The sequence below is a fragment of the Chelonia mydas genome, chromosome 4 (genome assembly GCF_015237465.2).
Source record: "Chelonia mydas isolate rCheMyd1 chromosome 4, rCheMyd1.pri.v2, whole genome shotgun sequence".
In the NCBI taxonomy this organism is placed as follows: domain Eukaryota; kingdom Metazoa; phylum Chordata; order Testudines; family Cheloniidae; genus Chelonia; species Chelonia mydas.
The window spans coordinates 113091733-113116161 of record NC_057852.1 but is presented as its reverse complement, the minus strand read 5'-3'; the positions used below and the strand labels follow the sequence as shown (position 1 = coordinate 113116161).

The 24429-nt window shown below is 42.6% G+C and overlaps 1 protein-coding gene across 3 annotated transcripts in view; it reads right to left on the bottom strand.

The window, feature by feature from the left end:
- Positions 1–18441: 18441 nt before the first annotated feature.
- BOD1L1 (biorientation of chromosomes in cell division 1 like 1) overlaps positions 18442–24429 on the bottom strand; it is a 57650-nt gene continuing 51662 nt past the window's right edge. For all 3 annotated transcript variants that reach the window (XM_037898048.2, XM_037898049.2, XM_037898050.2), the window contains 2 exons: positions 21061–21204; positions 18442–19787 (listed from right to left, as the gene is read on the bottom strand). In XM_037898048.2, coding sequence (XP_037753976.1) covers positions 19679–19787; positions 21061–21204 — 253 coding nt within the window. In that variant the 3' untranslated portion in view covers positions 18442–19678. The remainder of the gene's footprint in view (positions 19788–21060; positions 21205–24429) is intronic.

Here is a 24429-nt window from a genome sequence, read left to right as displayed (position 1 = left end):
CTTAACTTTCCATCTGTAGGTCTCAAGATGCTTTAAAGGAGGGTTAGTATAATTATTCCCATTTTAACAGTAGAGCAACTGAGGCACTGACAGATTAAAAGACTTGTCCTAAGTCATACATCAAGTATGTGACAGTCAAGAATGGAACGGCTTCCAGTATCTACTGTACCCACTGGGCAACACCTCCTCCATATCATTTATTAAGGCATTCAAATTTTAATGTATCCCCACTGCATTAAAGGAAATTCATTTGTCCTATGCAAGGCTCTTATGCTATCAAAAATGTTCTTGTTAGTCTGATGATGCTACAGTCTTTAATTAGGCAAAACTCCCACTGAAGTCAGTCGTCTTTCCTTTTTGTTTCTATTGCTACAATCAATTAATGCCTCACCTTGATCTTTATTTTATATTTGTCTTCTATATTCTGAAGGAGTATGACAGTTAGTTGTGTAATTAAAGCCGATGGGAGTTTTTCCCATAGCATAATAACTTAACTGGTCTTTACCTTATTTTACCCATAAGTAAAACAAGTAAATTAATACTGGACTTGCCTACCTCACAAGGTGTTATGACGTTTAATTAATGTTTGTAAGGGGATTTCAGATTTTTGTATGAAAGATGCTAAGAACTCTGGTCAGTCTTGTAATCACCTCAGATTCAGTTTTGCATCATCTTTAATATTCATATTCAGTAATAAATACACAGACAATAACAACAAAAGAGTCCAAGATCCACTAGTGGCTACCCCTTGTAAGTGCATACTGATTGCAAGAAATTATCCAAAAGATCCAGGATCTGGTTACAGTGTGTTACACGTTCTTCACCTCCAGGTTTTTCTTTGCTGTGTAGATATACTCTGAGATCTTACTAATGAGGCTCTAGCCTGCTATCCTTTGATCTCTAAAACCTTAAGGATCTCTTGACAAGCAAGATTAACTCAGGGAAAATAGATTTTTAAAAAGCCAGCTCCTACGTGACCAGAGGAGGTAGGAGCAGCAAACAGGGGAGTTTTGCAAGACAGTTTAAAAGGGGAATATACATATAACAAACATACTCTAAAAACTTAGGCCAATAACACCCCTCCCCCCAAAACAAGCAAACAGACACACAAAAAACCATTCAAGAGTAAAAATAATGCAGGCAGTAGTCCAGCCGCAGAGTAGGGGTGTCATAAATATAAAGGGAAGGGTAAACACCTTTAAAATCCCTCCTGGCCAGAGGAAAAACCCTTTCACCTGTAAAGGGTTAAGAAGCTAGGATAACCTCGCTGGCACCTGACCACAATGACCAATGAGGAGACAAGATACTTTCAAAGCTGGAGCGGGGGAGAAACAAAGGGTCTGTGTCTGTCTGTGTGATGCTTTTGCTGGGGACAGAACAGGAATGGAGTCTCAGAACTTAGTAAGTAATCTAGCTAGATATGCATTAGATTATGATTTCTTTAAATGGCTGAGAAAATAAGCTGTGCTGGATGGAATGGATATTCCTGTTTTTGTGTCTTTTTGTAACTTAAGGTTTTGCCTAGAGGGATTCTCTATGTTTTGAATCTAATTACCCTGTAAGGTATTTACCATCCTGATTTTAGAGGTGATTCTTTTTTACTTTTTCTTCTGTTAAAATTCTTCTTTTAAGAAACTGAATGCTTTTTTCATTGTTCTTAAGATCCAAGGGTTTGGGTCTGTGGTCACCTATGCAAATTGGTGAGGATTTTTATCAAACCTTCCCCAGGAAGGGGGGTGCAAGGTTTTGGTGAAGATTTTGGGGGGAAAGATGTTTCTAGACAGGCTCTTTCCTAATAAAATAAACCCGGTTAGATGTTTGGTGGTGGCAGCTAAAGTCCAAGGGGAAAAGGTAAAATAGTTTGTACCTTGGGGAAGTTTTAACCTAAGCTGGTAAAAGTAAGCTTAGGAGGTTTTCATGCAGGTCCCCACATCTGTACCATAGCGTTCAGAGTGGGGAAGGAACCTTGACAAGGGGTTATCCAGTTTATTGTGCTGAATGCAGCACTTACAATTACCTGCTTGGAGGGCAGGTGATATATGTGTGCATTCGTAGTGAACAACTCATGGCCTTCAGAGAGAGACTGTATGGGCTCTTGAGACCAAAGTCGCTGAACTGGCGGACCTAAGGGAGATAGAGAGGTACACGGAGACTTTCAGGGACCCAATAGAGCAGTCCCACCTCCAGTCTGACAGCCTTTGTGCTGTTGAGCAGGATGAAAGTCTCAGGGAAGGAGAAGATCAAGCTGGAGCAGAGGGAAACAATCCTGTAGTTTGGACCCTCCTTCCCGGTGATGTCATTGTATCCTCTCACACTGAGAATACTTGCTCCTGGGGCATGAATCCCAGTTTCTAGGAAGAACTAGGTAATAGTAATGGGGGATTTAATTATTAGAAATCTAGATACAGTAATAGCAACAATAATGTAATTAAATTTAACATCCCCGTAGAGTGAAAAATGCCAAAGAAACCCACCACAGTAGCATTAACTTCAAAACTGGGAACTACACAAAAATGAGGAGGGCAGTTAAATGGAAATGAAAAGGAATAGTCCCAAGAGTTAAATGCCTGCAAACTGCATGGATATAATTTAAAAACACTATAATAAAGGCTTAGACTAAATGTATACCCAAACTACAAGAAAAAAACCAGTTAGAGGACTAAAAATGCCACCCTGGTTAAAGAATAGAGTAAAAGAGGCAGTTAGAGGCAAAGAGGCATCCTTCAAAAAACTGGAAGTTTAATCCTAGGTAGGAAAATGAAAAGTATAAACTTTGGCAAGTCAATTGTAAAAGTACAATCAGGCAGGCAAAAAAATAAAATAAAATAATGAAAGAGCAGCTAGCTAAGGACACAAAAACTAAACAGCAATTTTTTTTAAGTCCATCAGAAGCAGGCAGCCTGCCAAACAGTCAGTGGGGCCACTGAATGATTGAGATGCTACAGGAGCACTCAAGGAAGACAAGGCCATTGCGGAGAAGCTAAATGAATTATTTACATTTCTCAAGGCTGAATCCCCATGCTGGCACTTTGAGTGCAGAAGGTGGAGGCCCGCAAGGATTCTAAAAATTAATACTGGCCACTCCAGGCTGGTATTAAACTCCCAAGGTTACAGTTTTTCTCTGACCTTGGATGGATAGATGCTGCCACCACCCAAGTGCAAATAAACCCCCTTTTTTAGAGAATCCAGAAAGGCTCACTTGGGAATCCCTTCCTGTGGGGTACCCTCAAGTCCTTTCCCTGCCCCCTCCAGGGAAGAGCTCAGAGAGAAAAACAAAGGAAATCAGCTGTTGTCACCAGCTAATTAAACAACATCTGCACAAACCTCTTAGGACACAAAAAACCCAATCCTGTTCTTTAAAAAGGTAAATTTTACTAAAAACAAAAAGAAAGAAAATACATCTGGAACTTAGGCTTTTTGCTAGATCTTAAAAACAATTACAAAAATTAAGCATCAAGATAGCTCTCTTGAGGTTCAGCTTAAAGGTTACAAGCAAAAAAACCCAAACATCTGGGGTTAGCACAGAGGAGTCCACAAGCCAATAAGAAATAACCCTAATCACGTCTTCCTAGATATTCCCTGATTTACTTACATATCTGGGGTTTCAGATAAGTAGGTTTGAGGTATGATTTGATGCTTTTTCATACCTGGTTTTAAAGCTTTTAAAGCATAGCTCCAGCCCTGTCCTGCTCTGTCCCCTGTGTCTGGAGAACAACAACAACAAACAGAGAAAGGGAAAGTATTTTCCCCAATTCAAAAAAGTTCTAGCCCTCCCATTAGCTCTTTTGGTCAGGTGCCCACTCCCTTTGTTTTACCTAGGGCTTGTTTAACCCTTTACAGGTAAAGCAATTAGTGAATAGCTATTAACAGGGATTTTGTAGCTAACTGGCTGGCTGGGTGTCCATAAAAGGGAGCAACCCCCTTCATCTATCACAACACTGATCTTTACTGCAGAGAATTTGAGGGAGATTCCCACACCTGAGGCATTCCTTTTAGGTGACAAATCTGAGGAATTGTCCCAGATCAAGGTATCAGTGTGTGTGTGTGTGGTGGGGGTGGGGGGAAGGTGGGCTTTGGAAAAAAATGATAAATTAAACTATAATAAGTCACCAGGACCAGATGCTATTCACCCAAGAGTTCTGAAAGAACTCAAATGTGAAATTGCAGGACTACTAGAAGCTGAGATTGGGTGACAGGGGATGAATGACTTGATGATAACCTGTTCTGTTCATTCCCTCTGGGGCACCTGACATTGGCCACTGTTGGAAAACAGGATAGTGGGCTAGATGGACCTTTAGTCTGACCTAGTATGGCTGTTCTTATGTTACTAACTGCCATATATAACCCCTTGCTTAAATCAGCCTCTGTACCAGATGACTGGAGGATAGCTAATGTGACATCAACTTTTAAAAGTGGTTTCAGAGATAACATTTGCAGGCTAGTAAGATTAACTTCAGTACCAGGCAAGTTGGTTGAAACTGTAGTAAAGAATAAAATTATCAGACAAGTAGCTGAACATGATATGTTGGGGAAAGAGTCAACATAGCTTTTGTAAAGGGAAATCATACCTCACCAATCTATTGGAATTCTCAGAGGGTGTCCACAAGCATGTGGACAAGGATGATCCAATAGATATAGTGTACTTGGACTTTCAGAAAGCTATTGATAAGGTCTCTCACCAAAGGCTCTTAAGTAAAGTAGGCAGTCATAGGATAAGTGGGAAGCTTCTCTCATGGATCAGTAACTGTAATGCCCGATGGGCTAGAAGACAGTCTAAAGCAAGTAGTCAAGTGTGCCTGGGTGGTCGGGTTGCTGACAGATCAGTCTATCTCAGAGGCAGTCTAGGGCAAAAGTCAGTGTTCTTGCAGGGGTCAGCAGCTGGAAGATCCAATCCAAAGGGCTGGGTTGGTGGGTTGGGGAGGCGAGGTCAGACATGGCAGCAGGGTAACAAGGCAGGGTCAAGGGAGGCAGCATGGTATCAATGTTGGGTCAATGTAGCAAAGTGGCAAGGCAAGGTGGTCTAGGCAGCACCTATGAGCACTGTTGCTCATACAGTTTCCTCTTCCAGTTGGGGCCTTTTTATAGTCCAGGTACTCAATGCCATGCTGCCTGTCCACCCAGTCAGTGGCTGGAGTGTCACTGCTGTGGATCTGTAGGCCTTTAGCACTAGGGCTGTTGGTCGGGGCAGCAGTGTACAACTGTGGCACAGCATCTAAGGATGCTGCCAGTGGGCCTGGGTTCAATAATGGGGTCTTTACATCAACTGGTGAAAAGGTAGGAAACAAAGGGCTAGAATAAATGGTCAGTTTTCCCAGTGGACAGAGATAAATAGTGGGATTCCCCAGTCTTCTGTACTGGGACCTGTTCTGTTCAACATACTCATAAATGACCTGAACAATGAGGTGGCAATATTTACAGATGATACAAAATTACTCAAGATAGTTAATTCCAAAACTGACACTGAAGAGTTACAAACAAGTCTCACAAAATGGGGTGACTAAACAACACAATGGCTAATGAAATTCAGCTTAGATAAGTACAAAGTAATGCACCTTGGAAAACATAATCCTAACTGTACATACAAAATGATAGGATTTAAATTAGCTAGAGCAAGAGATCTTGGAGTCGTCATGGATAATGCTCTGAAAACATCCACTCAATGGCAGTCAAAAAAGCTTACAGAATGGTAGGAACCATTAGGAAAGAGATAATAAGACAGAAAATATAATGCCACTGTATAAATCCATGGTATACCCATGCCTTGAATACGGTGTGCAGTTCTGGTCACCTCATCTCAAAAAAGATGTATTAGAATTGAAAATGTGCAGAGAAGGGCAACAAAAATGATGAAGGGTATGGAACAGCTTCCTTACAAGGAGAGATTAAAAAAACTGGGACTGGTCATCTTAGAAAAGAGACAACTAAGAGTGGGGACATGGTAGAGGTCTATAAAATCATGACTGGTGTGGAGAAAGTGAACAGGGAAGTGCTATTTAATCTTTTACACATCACAAGAACCAGGGGTCACCTGATGAAATTACTAGGCAGTAGGTTTAAACCAAACATAAGGAAGTACTTTTTCACACAATGCACAGTCAACCTGTGGAACTTATTGCCAGGGGATGTTGTGAAGTCCAAAAGATAACTGGGTTAAAAAAAATTAGATAAGTTCATGGAGGATAGATTCCTCAATGGCTATTAGTCAAGATGATCATAAATGCAACCCTCAAGCTCTGGGTCTCCTTAAACCTCCAATTGCCAGAAGCTGAGACTGGACAACTGGGGATGGATCACTTGAAATTGCCCTGTTCTGTTCATTTTCTGTGAAGCATCTGGCACTGGCTGCTGTCTAAGACAGGATACTGGGTTAGCTGGACCATTGGCCCATCCCAGTATGACCATTCTTGTGTTACATTCTTATGCAAGTATTCCTAAAATGGGGAATTCCTTCGACAGACTTGTTTGCTACCAATGTGAACATGAAATGTCCAGTGTTCTGTTACCAATGAGGAGTTAATGCAGAGTATAGGCAAACAAGTTCTCAAAGGAGAAAGAGAGGCTACTTACCTCATAGTAACTGGAGGTCTGCGAAATGCCTTTGTCCACCTGGCTCCCAGGCCAGCCTTCCTTCCTCACCTATATGGAGTCCTTTCCTGGATTTTCTGCACTAGTGAAGGAACTGAGTGGTGATTAGGGTGGCTCTGTGCTTTATACTCTTGCTTTAGGGGATACAAGGAGGTGCAGGGCACAGATGAAGTCCCACTGGACATTTGTGGTTAAAGGATCCAGGCTTGTGCACACACACACATACGGTTGGATCAGTTTGGACAAAGGAACCTTCATAAACTCTTCCTGTAAGGTAAGTAACATCAGTCTCTTTTCAAATAATCGTGTTCCTTCACTTCAGCATAAGAGCAAGCATTAAAGAACACAGCTTAAACCACCCAGCCTGTAACTTCCAGTTTAATTGCTCTGGATTGGAATGTAACATTTTTTACTTGACTATTTCAATCCACTTCACTTAGTGCCCAGGAAGATCCACATCTCCAGTTCAACCAGTCCTTGATGCCTTCACTTCCTACCATGTCAGGGATTCCAGCTGTCTTGAGCAGGGCTGCCAAGATCAGCTTCAAACTGGTCTCCAGGACTACAGAGAAATTCTCTGGGTCCCTTCATAGACGCCGACTTCCCCTCTTTTTCCCCTGGGTGCTCAACCCCCTTCTGCCCCCAGCCCCGTCCTCACTCCACCCCTTCCATGAGGCCCCACCCCCATTCCAAGCCCTCTCCCAAAGTCCCCGCCCCAACTCCGCCCCTTCCCTGCCCCTATTCCGACTCCTTCAACAAATCCCCGCCCCAGTCCCGCCTCTTCCCTGCCTCCTCCCCTGAGCATGCCACGTTCCCGAGCTTGGCTGCCGGTGGGTGCAGAGCACCCACAAATTTTTCCCCGTGGGTGCTCCAGCCCCGGAGCACCCATGGAGTCAGTGCCTATGAGTCCCTTTACATTTCAGAACACGTCCAAACAGTGGTAGATTAACCACAGATCCCATTGACCGGTGGGTCTATATCCTGGCTGTCAGGGCACCCATTGCCAATATAACTTATTTCTACAAATCTGTCTGGGGGGCCAATGCTGGCGATCAGTGGGTCTAGCAGGCACAGGAACTGAGGATTTGTGGGGATGAGGACTGGCCCTGGCTTTCCTCTGTTTCCCCTTGTATATGAATTTTTCTGTAGTGTGCTACCATGTTAAATATTATGGAATGGGATCTTAGACAGCCCTAGAAGACCACAATAAATTGAAGCACAAGAAGCAGGAAAAAGTGTATGAGGCAGGCCAAACAGGGAGGCAACCGGGCCTACCAGATTAAAAAGCATGAAGTGGTAGTGTTTCCAAATCCCTTATCTAGGCTCTAACGGTTGTGGTGAGCCACCACTGCTGGACCACCCTCAGAGGCCCCTCTCTTCTGCTTTCTCTGTAGGTCCTTGCCTCTCCATTGCAACACTGGCTCTTCTCCACAGTATCCAGGAATGCAAGATCCTTGCTTTACTTTGATTCAGCCTTAGTAAAGTGTGTTTCATACGTATACAAGACTTGGGGCAGAAGAGAGTGCTAAGTTCAAATTCAGTTGAAAGAATTTTTATCACTAGTTCAATGGATTTTTTTTTTTAAAGATGGCCTTACATTACCTGTTTCCTTAGTCTGAGGAATCCTTGCAGAATGGAGTTAAACCCGTTATAAAGCAATTCTCAGCTTTTGTTTATATTAAAAGAATAGAGTGAGACTATCATTGTCTCAAAAGAAAACCACATTCCAGATCTCTGCTTGCTTTGGGCTTTGAACAAGAAACAAGTATTTAATGTTGACATCTTTAAGTTTACTCACTAGAAATGGTGACAGATTATTATGACTGTGATTGTTACCCATTTTCCCTTTCCTGTATTTCTTCTTCTTCATTCACTTTAATAAACTTTGGCATTTAAAGAGAAATTGTTGCATAATGTATGTGACCGTCACAATAAAAATCTAGAAAAATAGATGCTGGTCTTTCAGCACTGAACCATCATTAAAGAGTTACGTTACTCAACCGACAATAAAAGCTATACATTTGCCATTCCCCTGCTATGCTTGATTAGATCCCTAACACCTGAAGCAAGAGGAGGGTTGCAGCTCCACGCACTGATTGATGATGAGCCCTCGCTGTGATAAGCTGGCCTGCGCAGTGTTTTTAGAAATTGAATTTACTATGGTTCCAGCTAAACCAGTGCCTCCCATGGTGTGGCCAGCCAGTGTGGAAGGGGCCAAACTGTGTTAAAACATCTTAAAATGTGGTTCTAATTCAGTTTGGCCCCCATTCCTACGGCTGGGCTGTACCAGGTAAGAACCGCACTTTGGACTTGGTTTAGCTGGAGTCATGTATAAATGCTGTTCCTTAGCGTATTAGAAGCCCCAGCCCCTCAGGACTCTAGTGATGTCATCAGCTTTTACAAGGGGAGCACACAGCTCTGAACCTGACTCAAGGTGGGTAAAAAGCCATACAGTGCCCTATTGAAAAATGTATTGACTCGTTATGTATGTGTAAGCAGCTCTGAATGCGCTCTCCCCTGACTTCTAGTGATGACCTGGGGGAAAGAGGAGCAGACAGTATTTGCAGGGGCACACCTGCTCTGCCCAGGTGTCCAGCGGATGGAACTGCCTTTCCAAAACGTTCAGTTTTGGCTGGGTTTGGGTTATAATTCTCTTTAGTACTGAGGGCAGGGGTAATGAAATTTGTTATCCTTATTGTACGAGTAAAGGACAGCAGAATTGTACTTGCCAAGCCCTGATTGAGGGGGTCACCCTAAACTGAACTGCACTTGCTGAGCTGGGGGTAGGGAAGCCAAATCCTGGTGAAAGTAAGGTGGGCGGAGATGTTTCTTTCAGAAGCTGTGGAGTGTGTCTGAAGAACTACGATTTAACCCTTCCCTTTCCTGTGTTTAAAGATAGAACTGAGGAGACTTAACTGAGCCCCCTTGTTTCCTTTCCGTGATTGCTCGAGCTAAATTCACTGATGAGCAGGTCTGCGAGCTGAGGGTTAGACGTGGTGTGGGGACAGTGTTACAGTGAAGAGGGGGCGTCAGAGAAGTTCCACTACCCAGTGAAATCACTGATAGCTGGACTAAATGGCGGAACCTCAGAACACAGTATTGCAGAAGCAGCAAAGGTGGCCCTGGGCAGCCAGTGGCGACCGAGATAATAGCACCGGCAAGAGGCCAGGGGCAGCAGAGATAGTGGCAGCCCTGGAGCCTCGTTGCTTGTTGCTCCCTGCCCCTTTTCGGGGTGGGGTGTGAACCCATCAGAACACACCTCTAAACTCTGGGTCTGCGCTGACCAAGGCCAACCAGCTGCCAGTGGGGTGCGGGAAAGGGAAGTGGTGTGTGAAAGGGCTATTTGTTCACTGGACTTTCACACTGCAAAGTGGAAAACTGAGGTAAAGGACATGGCCCAGTTTTCGGTGGATTGGGTGTTTGCTGATGGTTCCATGACTTTGAATCGTGCTGGTGGTGTTTTCCCAAATTCATGCTGGTTCCTTTTCCTTTGGTAATACACAGACTTGGTGCTTGTGAGTGGGGAAGTACTCAGGGTGGTGTTGGCTGGAGCTGGTGCTGCTTTGTACTGCTAAGAGGAACCCCTAGATACTGCTGTCGACTGTACCTGGCAGAAGGGTTACATAGGTTGGAGATTTGGGCTCTCTAACAGATTTTTTTTATGTATTTTTTTAAAATGAAGTATTTCAGCTCACCTGGAAGAGCCAAATTTGGAGGATGACAACTGCATGTGTAATCACAGAAAGTGCATATGCATGCAATCTGATGATAGCAAGCCTGGGGGTGAGTTATAATCCCTGCCCCTGACTGGCTAAGAATATATACATCCTATCTATCTATTGTTTTTGTTATCCTGTCTCTGCCAATCCCCACTCGGGCATTTGTTTGTCATATCTACCTATTACAGCTTGTCTTGTAGATTGTAAGCTCCTTGGGCAGGGACTGGGGTTTGCTATATGTTTAAAAATCTAAAATTCTGTTCAGGCCGGTAAGGACCATTATGATGATGATGATGATGTCTGATCTCCTGCATAACATAGGAGCTATGCAGGAGATCAGAGTTTATTTCACCCAGTAATTCCTGCATCAAGCCCATAATCTCTGATGGAGCTAGAGCAATGTTACTCAACTGGTAGGTTATGAGCTGTTTAAAATGTATATTACAATGTAAAGCAAAGGAAATCTTGCTCCCTGAACCCCTGTCCCCATCCTTACTCTTACATTTACAGTAACAAGGATAAAAGTCTATATAATGTGTGGGTGTTTTGAGATGCTGACAGAAAATTCTTGACCTTGAAGGGTAACTGTAAGGGGATCACAAAATATTTGACCCCCTAATCAAGGGTTGCTAATGTGAACTGAGCTAGAGCTTATCTTTTAGAAAGCCATCTAAGGTAAATTTTTCTAAAGCCAAGACTCATTGGCTCCTAAGTGTCTAAATCACTTTTGAAAAAGGGACTTAGGCTCCAAAATCACTTAAAAGCTTTTGAAAATGTTACCCCTAATTTTGATTTAAAGACTTAAAGTGATGGGAAATCCATCTCCTCCTTTAGTTAAGTTGTTTCAAGGGTGAATCTGTGTGTGGCTAGAAAAGGGGAAAAAAATCAGAATGTTATAGGAGTGGATGGAGTGTCAAGTGAACAGATGGTACAAGGACACCCTAGGACTCCTCAGAGGAAGCAAGCACTAGGACTTCAAGGAGCTGCAGAAACTCAGGCTAGCTGATAGGGATGTTTCCTGTGAATTTAAAGTACAAGCTGACAGAATAGCTGAAGAACTGTAAACAGGCCTGAGGGGTTGTCATTACAGCAGTTGTCTGAAATGCCTCCGTAGCCTGTGTAGAATCAATTAAAATAAGTCCACCCCTAAAACAATGCTAAAGAAATTTGTGGAGAGCTTAGAATGGATGCACAGAGCAGAAGTATGGAAGCTGCATAAGCACTTACTGTGATTACATGTCACCTCAGGATGGGATGCAGAAATAAAATTTCTAGACACCATTAATGACTGCTTCTTGGAACAGCTAGTCCTGGAACCCACAAGGGGAGAGGCAATTCTTGATTATGTCTGAAGTGGAGCTCAGGATTTGGTCCAAGAGGTAAATATAGCAGAGCTGTTCGATAATAGCAATCACAATGTAATTAAACTTAACACCCGTGTAGGGGGGAAAATACCATGTAAACCCATTGCGGTAGCATTTAACTTCCAAAAGCAGAACTACACAAAAATGAAGAGGGTAGTTAAATGGAAATGAAAAGGAACAGTCACAAGAATGAAATGCTGCAAACTGCATGGAAATGTTTTAAAAACACCATGCATACCCCAAATAATAATTTAAGAAAGCAATAAGACCACCAAAGAGAAAATGCCACCATGGCCTACCAGAGTAAAAGACGCGGTTAAAGACAAAAAAGACATCTTTTAAAAACTGGAAGCTAAATCCTGCTGAGGAAAATATAAAGGAACATAAATTCTGGTAAGTCAAGTGTAAAAGTATAATTAGGCTCTGGCCAAGAAAGAATGTGAAGAGCAATTAGCAGAAGAAACACAAACTAAACAGCAATTTTTTTTTAAGTCCATCAGAAGCAGGAAGCCTGCCAAACACTCAGGGAGGCCACTGAATGATCAAGGTGCTACAGGAGCACTCAAGGAAAAAGAGGCCATTGCAGAGAAGCTAAATGAATTCTTTGCATTAGTATTCACTGCAGAGGATTGAGGGAGATTCCCAAACCTGAGCCATTCTTTTTAGGGGACAAATCTGAGGAACCGTCCCAGATTGAGATGTCAATAGAGGCACTTTGTTCCAAAAACACTAAATTAAACCATAAGAAGTCACCAGGACCAGACGGTATTCACCCAAGAGTTCTGAAGGAACTCTAATGTGAAATTGTAGAACTACTGTGTGTGGTATGTAATCTATTGCTTAAATCAGCCTCTCTATGAGATGACTGCTGGATAGCTAATGTGACACCAATTTTTAAAAAAAATTCCAAAGGTGATCCTGGCTATTACAGGATCTAATTTCAGTACCAGGCAATTGGTTGAAGCTCATGGGTGCAGCTCATGGGTGCAGTGGAGCATTGTCTCCCCTGCCCCCAAACAGAGGAAAGATATGGCAGGGTGCACTTGGGGTCACAGGTCAATGTCCACCCCTACCCCCTGATTTCTGCCAGTGCTGAGCTGCTCTGCTTGGCCTGTCGGAGGGGTGGAGGGCTCTGTCCTTTCCACCCTGCGCCTCCCGCCCCAGCACATTTCTGTCTCATTTGGTCCCTGTCAGGACAGAGCTGCTTCTCCTGCTGATGGTGGCCACTGCAGCTGGATGGCACCTCCCACCAGGTCCTAGTGCCTGTTGTTGTCACCTTCTACTGGCGCCCTGCATGGCCACCATCCTGTTTTCTGTACAATGGTGAATGCCCATGGCGGGGAGGGGGGGCAGGGAAAGAGGGGCACGAAATGGTGGAAGTAGGTGGGGTGGAAGGGTAGGGGATGGGATATGGCAGGGGAAGAGAAGGGGATAGGGGCAGGGAACAGCTGGGAGCTCAATAGGGGCAGGGGATAGTGGCGAGCTCCAGCAGGAAGGCTGCCATAGCAGCACCAGGAGGCACTAGAGTGCCAGAGTGCCACAACTCCCACACTCAGGTCACTGCAGGAGCAGCAGGGGCTCCCCCGTTAAGCCTGCCCATCCTCCCCCTCCCCCCACACCCCCAGGCACCAGCAGCCCAGGTACCACTCCAGTGGGGGGGGAGAGCCAGTGAAACAGGTTTCAACATGTGCCCCCTAATACAGCAGTCAAACTATGTCTATGCTGAAGCAACAGAACGGAGTTATCAGACATGGATTAACATGATATGATGGGGAGGAATCAACAAGGCTTTTGTAAAGGGAAATCTTCCCTCACCAGTCTATTAGAATTAGGGTTGTTGATTAATCAGTTAACTCATGCAATTAACTAAAAAAAAATGAATCACAATTAATCACACTGTTAAACAATAGAATACCAACTGAAATGTATTAAATATTTTTGGATGTTTTTCTACATTTTCAAATATATTGATTTCTATTACAACACAGAATACAAAGTGTAAAGTGCTTGCTTTATTACAAATATTTGCATTGTAAAAATGATAAATACAACAAATAGTATTTTTCAATTCACCTCATACAAGTACTGTAGTACAATCTCTTTATCGTGAAAGTGTACCAAATGTAGATTTTTTTGTTACATAACTGCACTCAAAAACAAAACAATGTAAAACTTCAGAGCTTACAAGTCCACTCTGTCCTACTTCTTGTTCAGCCAATTGCTAAGACAAACAAGTTTGTTTACATTTATGGGAGATGCTGCCGCCTGATTCTTGTTTACAATGTCACCTGAAAGTGAGAACAGGCATTTGCATGGCACTTTTCTAGCCGTCGTTGCAAGGTATTTATGTGCCAGATATGGTAAACGTTCATATACCCCTTCATGTTTCAGCTACCATTCCAGAGACATGCTTCCATGCTGATGATGATCATGAAAAAAGTAATAATTAAATTTGTGACTAAACTCCTTGGGGGAGAATTGTATGTCCCCTGCTCCATTTTACCCACATTCTGCCATATCTTTCATGTTATACCAGTCTTGGATGATGACCCAGCACATTTGATTTACGAACACTCACTGCAGATTTGACAAAATGCAAAGAAGGTACCAATGTGAGATTTCTAAAAATAGCTACAGCACTCACCCCAAGGTTTAAGAATCTGAAGTGCCTTCCAAAATCTGAAAAGAACAAAACTCTGATGCAGAAACTACAGAACCCAAACCACCAAAAAGAAAATCAACCTTCGGCTGGTGGTATCTCACTTAGAGGATGAAAATGAACATGCATCAGTCCACTCTGCTTTGGATTGTTATTGAGCAGACCCAGTCATCAGCATGGATGCATGTCCTCTGGAATGGTGGTTGAAGCATGAAGACATATGAATCTAGCTCATCTGGTATGTAAATTTCTTGTGATGCTGGTTACAACAGTGCCATGCGAATGCCCATGCTCACTTTCAGGTGACATTGTAAACAAGAAACGGGCAGCATTTTCTCCTGCAAATATAACCAGGCTTGTTTGTCTGAGCGATTGGCTGAAGTAGGACTGAGTGGACTTGTAGGCTCTAAAGCAGGGGTGGGCAAACTTTTTGGGCTGAGGGCCACATCTGGGTGGGGAAATTGTATGCAGGGCCAGGGCAGGGGGGTGGGGTGCGGTGTGCAGGAACAGGCTCAGGGCAAGGGATTGGGGCAGAGGAGGGGTGCATGAGGGGGCTTAGGGAAGGGGGTTGGGGTGCAGACTGCAGGAAGGAGCTCAGGGCAGGGAGTTGGGGTGCAGGAGGGATGCAAGGTGTGGCAGGGGGTTGGGGTGCAGGAGGGGTGCAAGGTGTGGCAGGGGGCTTAGGGCAGGGAGTTGGGGTGCATGGCCCCTGGGGTGGGGGGAGACAGGGCTCTGTGCGCTTCCCTTGCCACACCTCCAGGTACCTCCCCTGAAACTCCCATTGGCTGCAGTTCCCTGTTCCCGGGCAATAGGAGCCAGGAGGGGCACGTGGTGCCTGGAGGCGAGGGCAACGCATGGAGCCCTCTGCCCCCTGGGTCCCAGGGATGTGGTGCCGGCTGCTTCTGAGAGCAGCGTGGGGCCTGTGGCACCACAGGGGGCAATCCCCAGCTTGCGGGCTGTAGTTTGCCCACCCCTGCTCTAAAGTCTTACATTGTTTTGGTTTTGAATGCAGTTATTTTTTTGTACATAAATTTGACATTTATAAGTTCAACTTTCATGCTAAAGAGATTGCACTACAGTACTTCTATTAGGTGAATTGAAAATACTATTTTTTTTACAGTGCAAATATTTGTAATCAAACAAATATAAAGTGAGCACTGTAAATTTGTATTCTGCGTTGTAATTGAAATCAATGTATTTGAAAATGTAGAAATAAATATTTAAATGGTATTCTACTATTAACAGTGCAATTCATTTTTTTAATCACTTGACAGCCCTAATTAGAATGCTTCAGGCAAGCCAACAATTGTGCACAAGGGTGAGTCAAGGGATAATGGTGCACTTAGATTTTCAGAAAGCCTTTGACAAGGTCCCTCACCAAAGGCTCTTAAGCAAAGTAAGGAGACATGGGATAAGAGGGAAGGTTCTCTCATGGATCAGTAACTGGTTAAAAGACAGGAAACAAAGGGTAGGAATAGTCAGCTTTCACAATGGAGAGAGGTAAATAGCGAGGTTCCCCAAGGATCTGTACTGGCACCTGTACTGTTCAACATTTACCACTTTTTCCAGATCACTTATGAAAAAGTTTGCAGATAATATAAAATGCTCACGATAGTTAAGGCCAAAGCAGACTGCAAAAAGTTACAAAGGGTTGGCTCAAAACTGGGCAACTGAGCAACAAAATGTCAGATAAAATTCAATCTTGATTAACGCAAAGCAATGCACATTGGAAAACATTATCCCAATTATACACAGAAAATGGTCTAAATTAGCTGTTACCGCTCCAGAAAGATCTTGGAGTCCTGGATAGTTCTCTGAAAACATCTGCTCAATGTGTAGCAGCAGTCAAAAAAGCTAACAGTGCTAGGAACCATTAGCAAAGGGATAGCTAAGATGACGAAATATCATAATGTACTGTATAAATCCATGGCATGCCCACACCTTGACTACTACGCAGTTCTGTTTGTCCCATTTCAAAAGAGATATCAGAATTGGAAAAGGTGCAGAGGACAATAAAAATGATTAGGGGTGTGGAAGAGCTTCCGTATGAGGAGAGATTAAAAAGACTGGGAACGTTCAGCTTGGAAAAGAGGATTTAAGAGAGAAGATAGTCTATAAAATCATCAGTGGTGTGAAGAAAGTAAGTGTTATTTACCCTTTCATGTAAAACAAGAACTAGATGGTGGTGGTGATTCACCTAATGAAATTACTAGGCAGTAGGTTTAAAACAAACATATGGAAGTACTTCTTTACTCAACACACAGTCAACCCATGGAAATCATTGCCAGGGGATGTTGTGAAGGCCAAGAGTATAACTTGGTTCAAAAAAGAATTAGACAAAGTTCATGGAGGAGAGCTCCATCAATGGCTATTAGCCAAGATGTCAGGGATGCAACCCCATACTTAAACCTCTGACTGCTAGAAGCTCGGATTGGATGACAGGATGGATCAATAAATAGCCCTCCTCCGTTCACTCCCACTGAAGCATCTGGCATCAGCCACTGCCAAAAGATAGGATAGATGGACCATTGGTCTGACCCAGTCTGTTCGTTCTTATGTTCACTTCAAGACATGTGCATTGAAAAAACCCAAAGTGGAGACATACTCTCTGATAGGAAGAGAATTAAAAGCTACTAGCCAAATTCACTCCCGCTGGTATAAATGGGTATTACTCCACTGAAGTCAATGCAGCCGAAGCCATGTGTTGGAAGGAAGACAACAGGCCATACAATATGTCCTGGACTCAAGACTGTGACTAATGAAGTGGTCTGGAGAAAGTAGAGAGCCCAGCAGTTTGCTTCCAGAAACAAAGGACAGATGAGATGGCTTGGGAGTAAAGTTGTCTTTTCTTAATGCAGACTTCAGTGATGGAGATCAATGTAGCAAGAGTGTAAAGCTTATTGAAGTATTAATGGTCTGAAAAGTACAAGTCTTTATGTGGACACCCACACCAAAGTGGGCACTTGTTGATACAGTCATGACCAGCTTAGAGGCTTGAGGCATTTGCCTTCTGGTCTAGCTTATTATTACATTTATGGGAAATTCTGAGGGAAGTCAGGAGAGCATGGGGGCATTCAGACTGGTCAAACAAAATTCTGAACACACACCACATGTGATTAAGTGTACATCTTCATATGGGAGTGGATGTCACAGGCTATTTAAAATAACCCACACACTAAGAAAATATGTTCTTACCGGAGAAGCTGCTGGCATGAAAAGCAGCAACTGGGGAGCTACTGCTTTTTCAAACACTGCAGTGCTAGCAACGAACTTCGTTCTAGATGCTTTGTGCATCACCTACATTATCTATGCTGCTTCCTCCTATGTTGGCTCCTGCTATGCAGAGACAGCAGGTTTCACCAGCTGCTGCTCCACCAGCTCACATGGGATTGTTGAAATGGCAGCTTCAAGTGATTTTTTATTTACAACCCTTTGGAATGTAGGGATTGTTAAAATTGCCAATGAAGACAAGGCCTGAATGTTCTAAACTGAGGGCAATTAGGGGTTCTAAGTATGAATTTAGAAGCTTTTTATTTGTATTACAATCTTCCACAGCAAATTCCCTTCAGCCCCACTAGGAATTTGTCTTGCCAGAACTGGCAGAGGGCAGTCTTGCCTTTGGAACTTGCTTCCTCTGTTGCTGTGCCAGAGCATCACTGCATCAGTCTTTAAGGCACTATGGCCCTCATTCTGCAGTCAGTCAATCTCTAGTCAGCAAAGCATTTAAGCATGTGCTTAACTTTCAGCAGGTGTTTAAGTCTCATTGGCTTCAGTACAACTTAAGCATGTGCTTCGATGCTTTGCTGAACTGGGGCCTAAGACAGACCTTAAAAAGTTTAAGGATATTTGATAAGTCTGAATAACGTAATCAGTTCACTGGAGGAGTTCTTTAATTTCAGGACATGGATTCCCTTAATGAGCTGTCCAAATTATTTTTGTAGTAAATATATGATACCTAGATGGCGTGATACAGAGGCTTTATAAAAAGGGACTGATTATGCAAACTATTACTCATGTGAGTAAGTCCATCCAAGTCAATTGTAAAAATACAATACAAACAAACACAGTGACACAATTAAGGAACTTAAAGATATAACAAATATTGCAACTCAGGTTTTGGGAAACATTTTATAATTTATATATAAAATCTCAGTAAGAAATCAAGTAGAATATCTGACAAATATGCGCCTTACAATAACGAGTAAAAAAACAAAACAGAATGCTAATTTTAATTATAAAACAAGAATATGAACAAAACATTTTAAAATAATCTCAGATTATTTGGCAACTCATCATATCATTGCAAGAGACAAATTTGATCTTAAGAAAAGCTTAACTGTAAAACTTAACTTGAACATTTGCTCTTACAGGAGTATTAATATACATTAAAAAAAGATTCTGGCAATATCATCAAGTTCTACTTTTTTAATACCTGTGTATAAAATGTAACATAAAATGCTGAAGCTCCATAGTTATTTGAAGTTAAATATCACTTCTATGGGTCCCTCTTCATTGAAAGACAAACACTGAAAGAACAGTTAAGTTGTGAAATAAAACATAGCAGTTTGTTGTACTTCAGAGTAGCTTTGGCTGAAATGGTCTGAGTAAACCTAAGCTAGTACTATTGACTACTTTGAGGTTTGTACAAAACTTCAGAGATGGAAAGTTAATCTGGAAAGATGACACTCCCTATTTTATACATAGTTATGAATGTGAACAGAAAAGGGAGAGAGAGTCCCCTTTACTATGCTAATCTACTTTAATACATGCGAGAGAATACTTTACCAATTGTCTGAGCATATTTCAGAGAACTTCGGGTTTTAGACAGCCCTGAAAAAAAAAGACTCCTACTGATGGCTGCATAGAATTTAAAATATCATTAATAAAACCTAAGGTATATACTAAAGTTTACAGACCAGTCCCCTCCATACAATAAATAAAGTGTTCATCATTGATTAGATTCATACACAGAGTAAAATACAACCTATTTTTACAAGTTTATATACAAAGAATATTAGTAGGCCCTTAGTGCCTGATGGAGTGGAAGCATCTGCATGAGCATGTCACATTGGGAAATCCCAACTTTCTGAGTCAGTGTTAAAATCTGTAATTACTTTGTTTTCCTTTCAGATACAAAGTAAACTTATTTTTTTAATCTGTATAATATTCTGTATAAACAATAGTTTATAAAATTGTTTAAAATGTAACTTAAGTTCTGCATCTATTAACTTAGAGCTCAGAAACGAGCACATGCAAATCCCTTTGCTTTTACACAACAAAACAAAAACACAGAAGCAGAGACCACTCTCTTTTCTTTCAACTTTTCCATGAATATTATCAGATGGTAACAATTATCGCTTTGTTTTCTTTAATGGCATTTCGTCCACTTTAGGCTGGCCTTTTCTGCGTACCGCTGGTGGGCTGGCTTCCCTTTTACGCTTGCTAGCCTGCATCTTTAACCTAGAAGTTGTAACAATTATTAATTATGCTTAGAATTTTTATAATAGTTTATATTTTCAAAGGGGTTTTAGGCACACTTACTTAGAGTCACATTCCTCCATCCCAAGGGGAAATGCCAGGAGATACTGTCTCAATTCCCCAGTGTACACCACCTCCCTCAGTTGCACAGCATGTAGGGGGACTATACCCCACTCCACTAGACCTTAGAAGGATGCTACATATACTCACCCTCAATAGCCAGCCAGTTCTATTGGCTGGTGCAGAGAAGATAGAAAGGGACATGATTCCACCACCTCTTCCCCATTGTTTGGGGGGGGAAGGGAGGGGGAAGGGGCAGGCGTGGCTTGTGCCCCAGGAGGACATAAGCAGGGTTCAAGTTCCTTCACTCAAGACAGTAAAAGAACAGCAACTGACTCGTGTCTCTTGTGCAGGAAAGGGCATAATGGGAAGGCACCTTACCCACTCCCCTTTGTGCATGCATGTGTAGGCCAATCATGCCCTAACCCTAACCACACATGACCACAGCCTGAACTACTGGCCATCACAAAGTACTTAATATAAACTGAAATGCAGCCTCTAACTGTCAGTATCCAATATGTGCTTGCCACTATTGCTGCAAGTTATTTAAGCAGCGTGCGTGCTCCCAATACCACACACTGGATGGAGGAATACTGTAGAGGTAAACAATACCGTAGCGGGTCTCTGTAGAGGTAAATAATTATTTGTGCCCTTTATTGTTCCCGTATCATACACAGAGATAGTCTCAAACTTAAAAATGGGAAAAAATGCTTTCCTTCCCTCCCCTTCCAGTGCTATTTTTTAAAACTTGAAATATTAGGACTCTCAAAGGCTCCCTTCCTAAATTCGTCCAACAGAAAGAGGGAATATCTTTGGAGAATCTGATTACGTCACATGCTGCTGAAACCTAAATTGCAGTTCTCCTGGCCCCAGCATCTTCTCCATTCCAGAAAGAATTGCAGCTCAGATTATAGCCTTGTGTGACATTGTTGCTCAGGCTCTCCTAAGTACTTTCCAAGATCCTCCAGCACAGAATGGGAAGTAAAGACCTGATATTTCAAATGTAAAAGAATACACAGGAAAAAAAATGGGGAAGAGTCCTTTGAAACAGTTTTGGGATATCAGAGAAAGGCAAAAACCTCTTTTCTTTTTGCTTTGCAGTTCAGTGCTGTAGTAAATTATAGATGCAGAAAAAAGGATCCATTTAATGACATCCAAAACAAACAGTAAAAGATGCTTCCATTTTCATACTTACTGTGCCAATGGAGGAGACCTGCTAACTTTTGCTTCACTAGGCGACCTCTTTTTTGCTGCTGAATTTTGCTGTTTTTTAGGAGAAACTGGACTTGGGCTGTTTCCTTTAGAAGCAGCACGGGTGGTTGGTTTGCTTGGCTGCTTTCTGAAACGTTAACAGAAAACTTTCTATAAAAATGATGAATGAATACAGCAAAATAATCAAATCAGATTCAGCATGCATATGTAATAAGTACAGGAAATTAAACTATATGGCATTTACCAGAAGTGGATCAATACTGTCAATGCAAAATGACATCTGCAAGTTTGGGAGTAAAGAAGAACACATCTTAAGAAATCCAGAATTGAGATTTGTCCTTTATTCTTGTTGTGCTTATCTTTAATATTAAATTATGCACAGGGTATGGGGGGGTGACTCTTAGGGCTTGTCTACACTACCCGTGGGGGTCAATCTAAGATACGCAACTTCACCTACGTGAACAGAGTAGCTGAAGTCAATATATTTAGATCTACTTATTGCGGTGTCTTCACTGCGGTAAGTCAGCAGCTGACGCTCTCCTGTCGACTCTGCTTGTGCTGCTCGTTCTGATGGAGTACCGGAGTCTGGGAGAGTGCTCAGCGGTCGATTTACTGCATCTATACTAGACGCGATAAATCAATCCCTGCTGGATCAATCACTGCCTGCCGATCCGGCGGGTAGTGTAGACAAGCCCTTAGGCTGTACATGGGGTTCCCCTTCCAACTCAGACGAAGAGTTCTCCTTCGGTGACCATGGTGTGGGTCGCACTGTGCTGCCTTCCCCATGCTTGTCCTTTTTCTGCACTGGCGAGCACGCGCTGTCAGTGCGCTGCTTTTTGTGCTTCTTCCTTTGCACTGGGAGATGGTGAACGGTGTGGGGAAGAGCACAGTGCCAGAGGAGCGCTTCGCACAGAAGCCAAAGTACTCTGTGCAGAATCGGAGCAGCTTTGCTCTGATGCTGGTCTGAGAGTAGCTTCCATTAGGATAACCTTGAGTCTTATTTCTCTGTCCTTTTTAGCGCGGGGTCTAAAGTCCTGACAAATCTGGCACTTTTCCCTCATGTGAGTTTCTCCCAAGCACTTCAAAGAACTTGAGTGTGGGTCGCTCATGGGCATAGGTTTGCTGCAGGAGGCACAAGGTTTGAAGCCTGGGGACTAGGACATACCCAACCAATAGGACAAACAGAGCCCCTCGATGATAGTTAGTCCCTAGCTACGCTATTTATACTACCTCTAAACTACAATTTCTATATACTCTAAAGCTATGTTTAAAACAACAACTAGGAATCAGAGACCAAAATCCACAGGGAAGAAGCCTTACTGAAGCAAGAGAGATAGTTCCAGCAATGTCATGGGCGGTAAGAAGGAAAACTGAGAAGAAGATGAGTGGCCGGCGGTGCCCCTTATACCAGCGCATGAGCAGAGGGCACTAGAGCTGGCCCAACGGATACCACTGAGGGAAAATCTCTGGCAATGGTGGACACAGTGTGCACACACCTAATGTGGAATGGACACGAGCAAGCACTTGAAGAATCTTAGTTACAAGCAAGTATCTGGTCTTGGGTGTGTTGATGTTGGCAGTATAGATAACTCCTCTTGGGGGATTCACAGACAAACAATTGTATGACTGTTCTTTTGTTCTGCATACAAGATCTTGAGGGCCAGAGAATACCGCTGTTAAAGGTGTGGTCTGAGCACCAGCTGAGTCCCATAAAGGTAAAAATTAGATGTCCTCAGAAATGAAGCCAAGATAGTGATTACTAGAATCCCAATGAAGATGGTGGTGTCAAAGTACGTTGTCACTGAAAATGGAACCAAGATAGGGCTTGACTAACTCAGAAGATCCTGACATCTGATTCTGTGGTTCCATGGGAATCCTATGCTCAGCATTAATATAAGGAAGACTAGAAATGAACTTTTGTTTCACTGCACTGAGAACAGCCCCTAGAATGCACCAGATCACCGATCAGCACTGACAGAGATTGAGGTTGGTCTCTCGGGCAGTACTCTTGGTACCATTTAACTTTTGGCATCAAGAAATAAGATTTCTCTCTAATCTCAAGGGGTCACTAGAATGAAAACTTCTTGCTTTAGCACTGCAGATTGGTGCTGTGTCCTCATTTTTTCCTATAATTCTTAGAAGAGAAATAGCAGTTGACAATTGTGGTGCTGTCTCCTTTTCTTCTCATGTTCTCGAAGTACAAAAGAAAGTACAAAAGAAAAATGGCATGGAACAGAGTTAGAGGCCTCTTGTTTGCCTGCTAGATCACCCAGATTCTCTTGGCTCCAAACTTGGGAGAAATCCCTATCAGGAGGGCTATGAAGAAGGGCCTGGAATTAGTTCTTACATGCCTGATACAAATAAGAGTCTTTTAGGAATCTTCAGGTCTTCTTGATTCTTGAGAAGAGAGACTGTCCATCCAAGTTTGCTGATGTAATAATAGACTGTAATTGTCTGCTTGAATTAGAACTACCTTTTGGAATACTCCAATTTTGGACATGACCGCATCTGCAGGACTTTATATAAAGTTGGACTTCTGGAGAGACCAAGTACCATTCCCTTTATTTGGGCTCCTTATCCCAAGAACAGGGTTACTACAATTTGGATTGGAGTAGTTTGGCAGGCCTTTCCATACTGAAAATTTTCTTTGCACTGCCACAACACACAGTATCTTGGAAGCAGCTAGTTTAAGAATACACTAGGGTGTGTGGTATTATGACCACTATAGTAGCCATCAAGTTCAACATCCACAGCATAGTCCTTGCAGAAATTTGCTGACTCACGTAAATTTTTCTTGTCACCTCCATGATGTCCTTTTTTCACTTCATGATTCACTTTTTTCAGGGTGAATTAAAGCTTTTAGATGAGCCATGTTTACCAGTATACCTATATACTACATTATTACACAAGGATAAAAGGGGATTTTAGATCTATGAACTTATTAACTGCAGCACCCTAATGTTGGCAAGAACAGATCCTTCTATGACCACTAAACATCTCAGGGACACATACTGCATGGGTGCCAGTCCAAAAGACAACAACTCACTCATTGCTAGAACCAATTCCTTATCAGAAATCCAAGATGTAACAAACAGATGGGATGCAGCCATTATGCATGTGAATCATTTGTCAGCACATATCTAGCTGCTCTCCTCCAGAAGGGGTAGGGCTTTACATCTTATGGTGGTTGAACATGTAATTTTTAGATAGTAGTTATATCTGATAGGAACTAATATTCGCTCCTCTATTGCATTTTCTTAACTTGACTACCATTGAGTAATATGACAGCACATGACAGAAAAAAGCCAGACACTGTGATTCAGAGTCTCCGACTTCATTAAGCAAAAGGTCA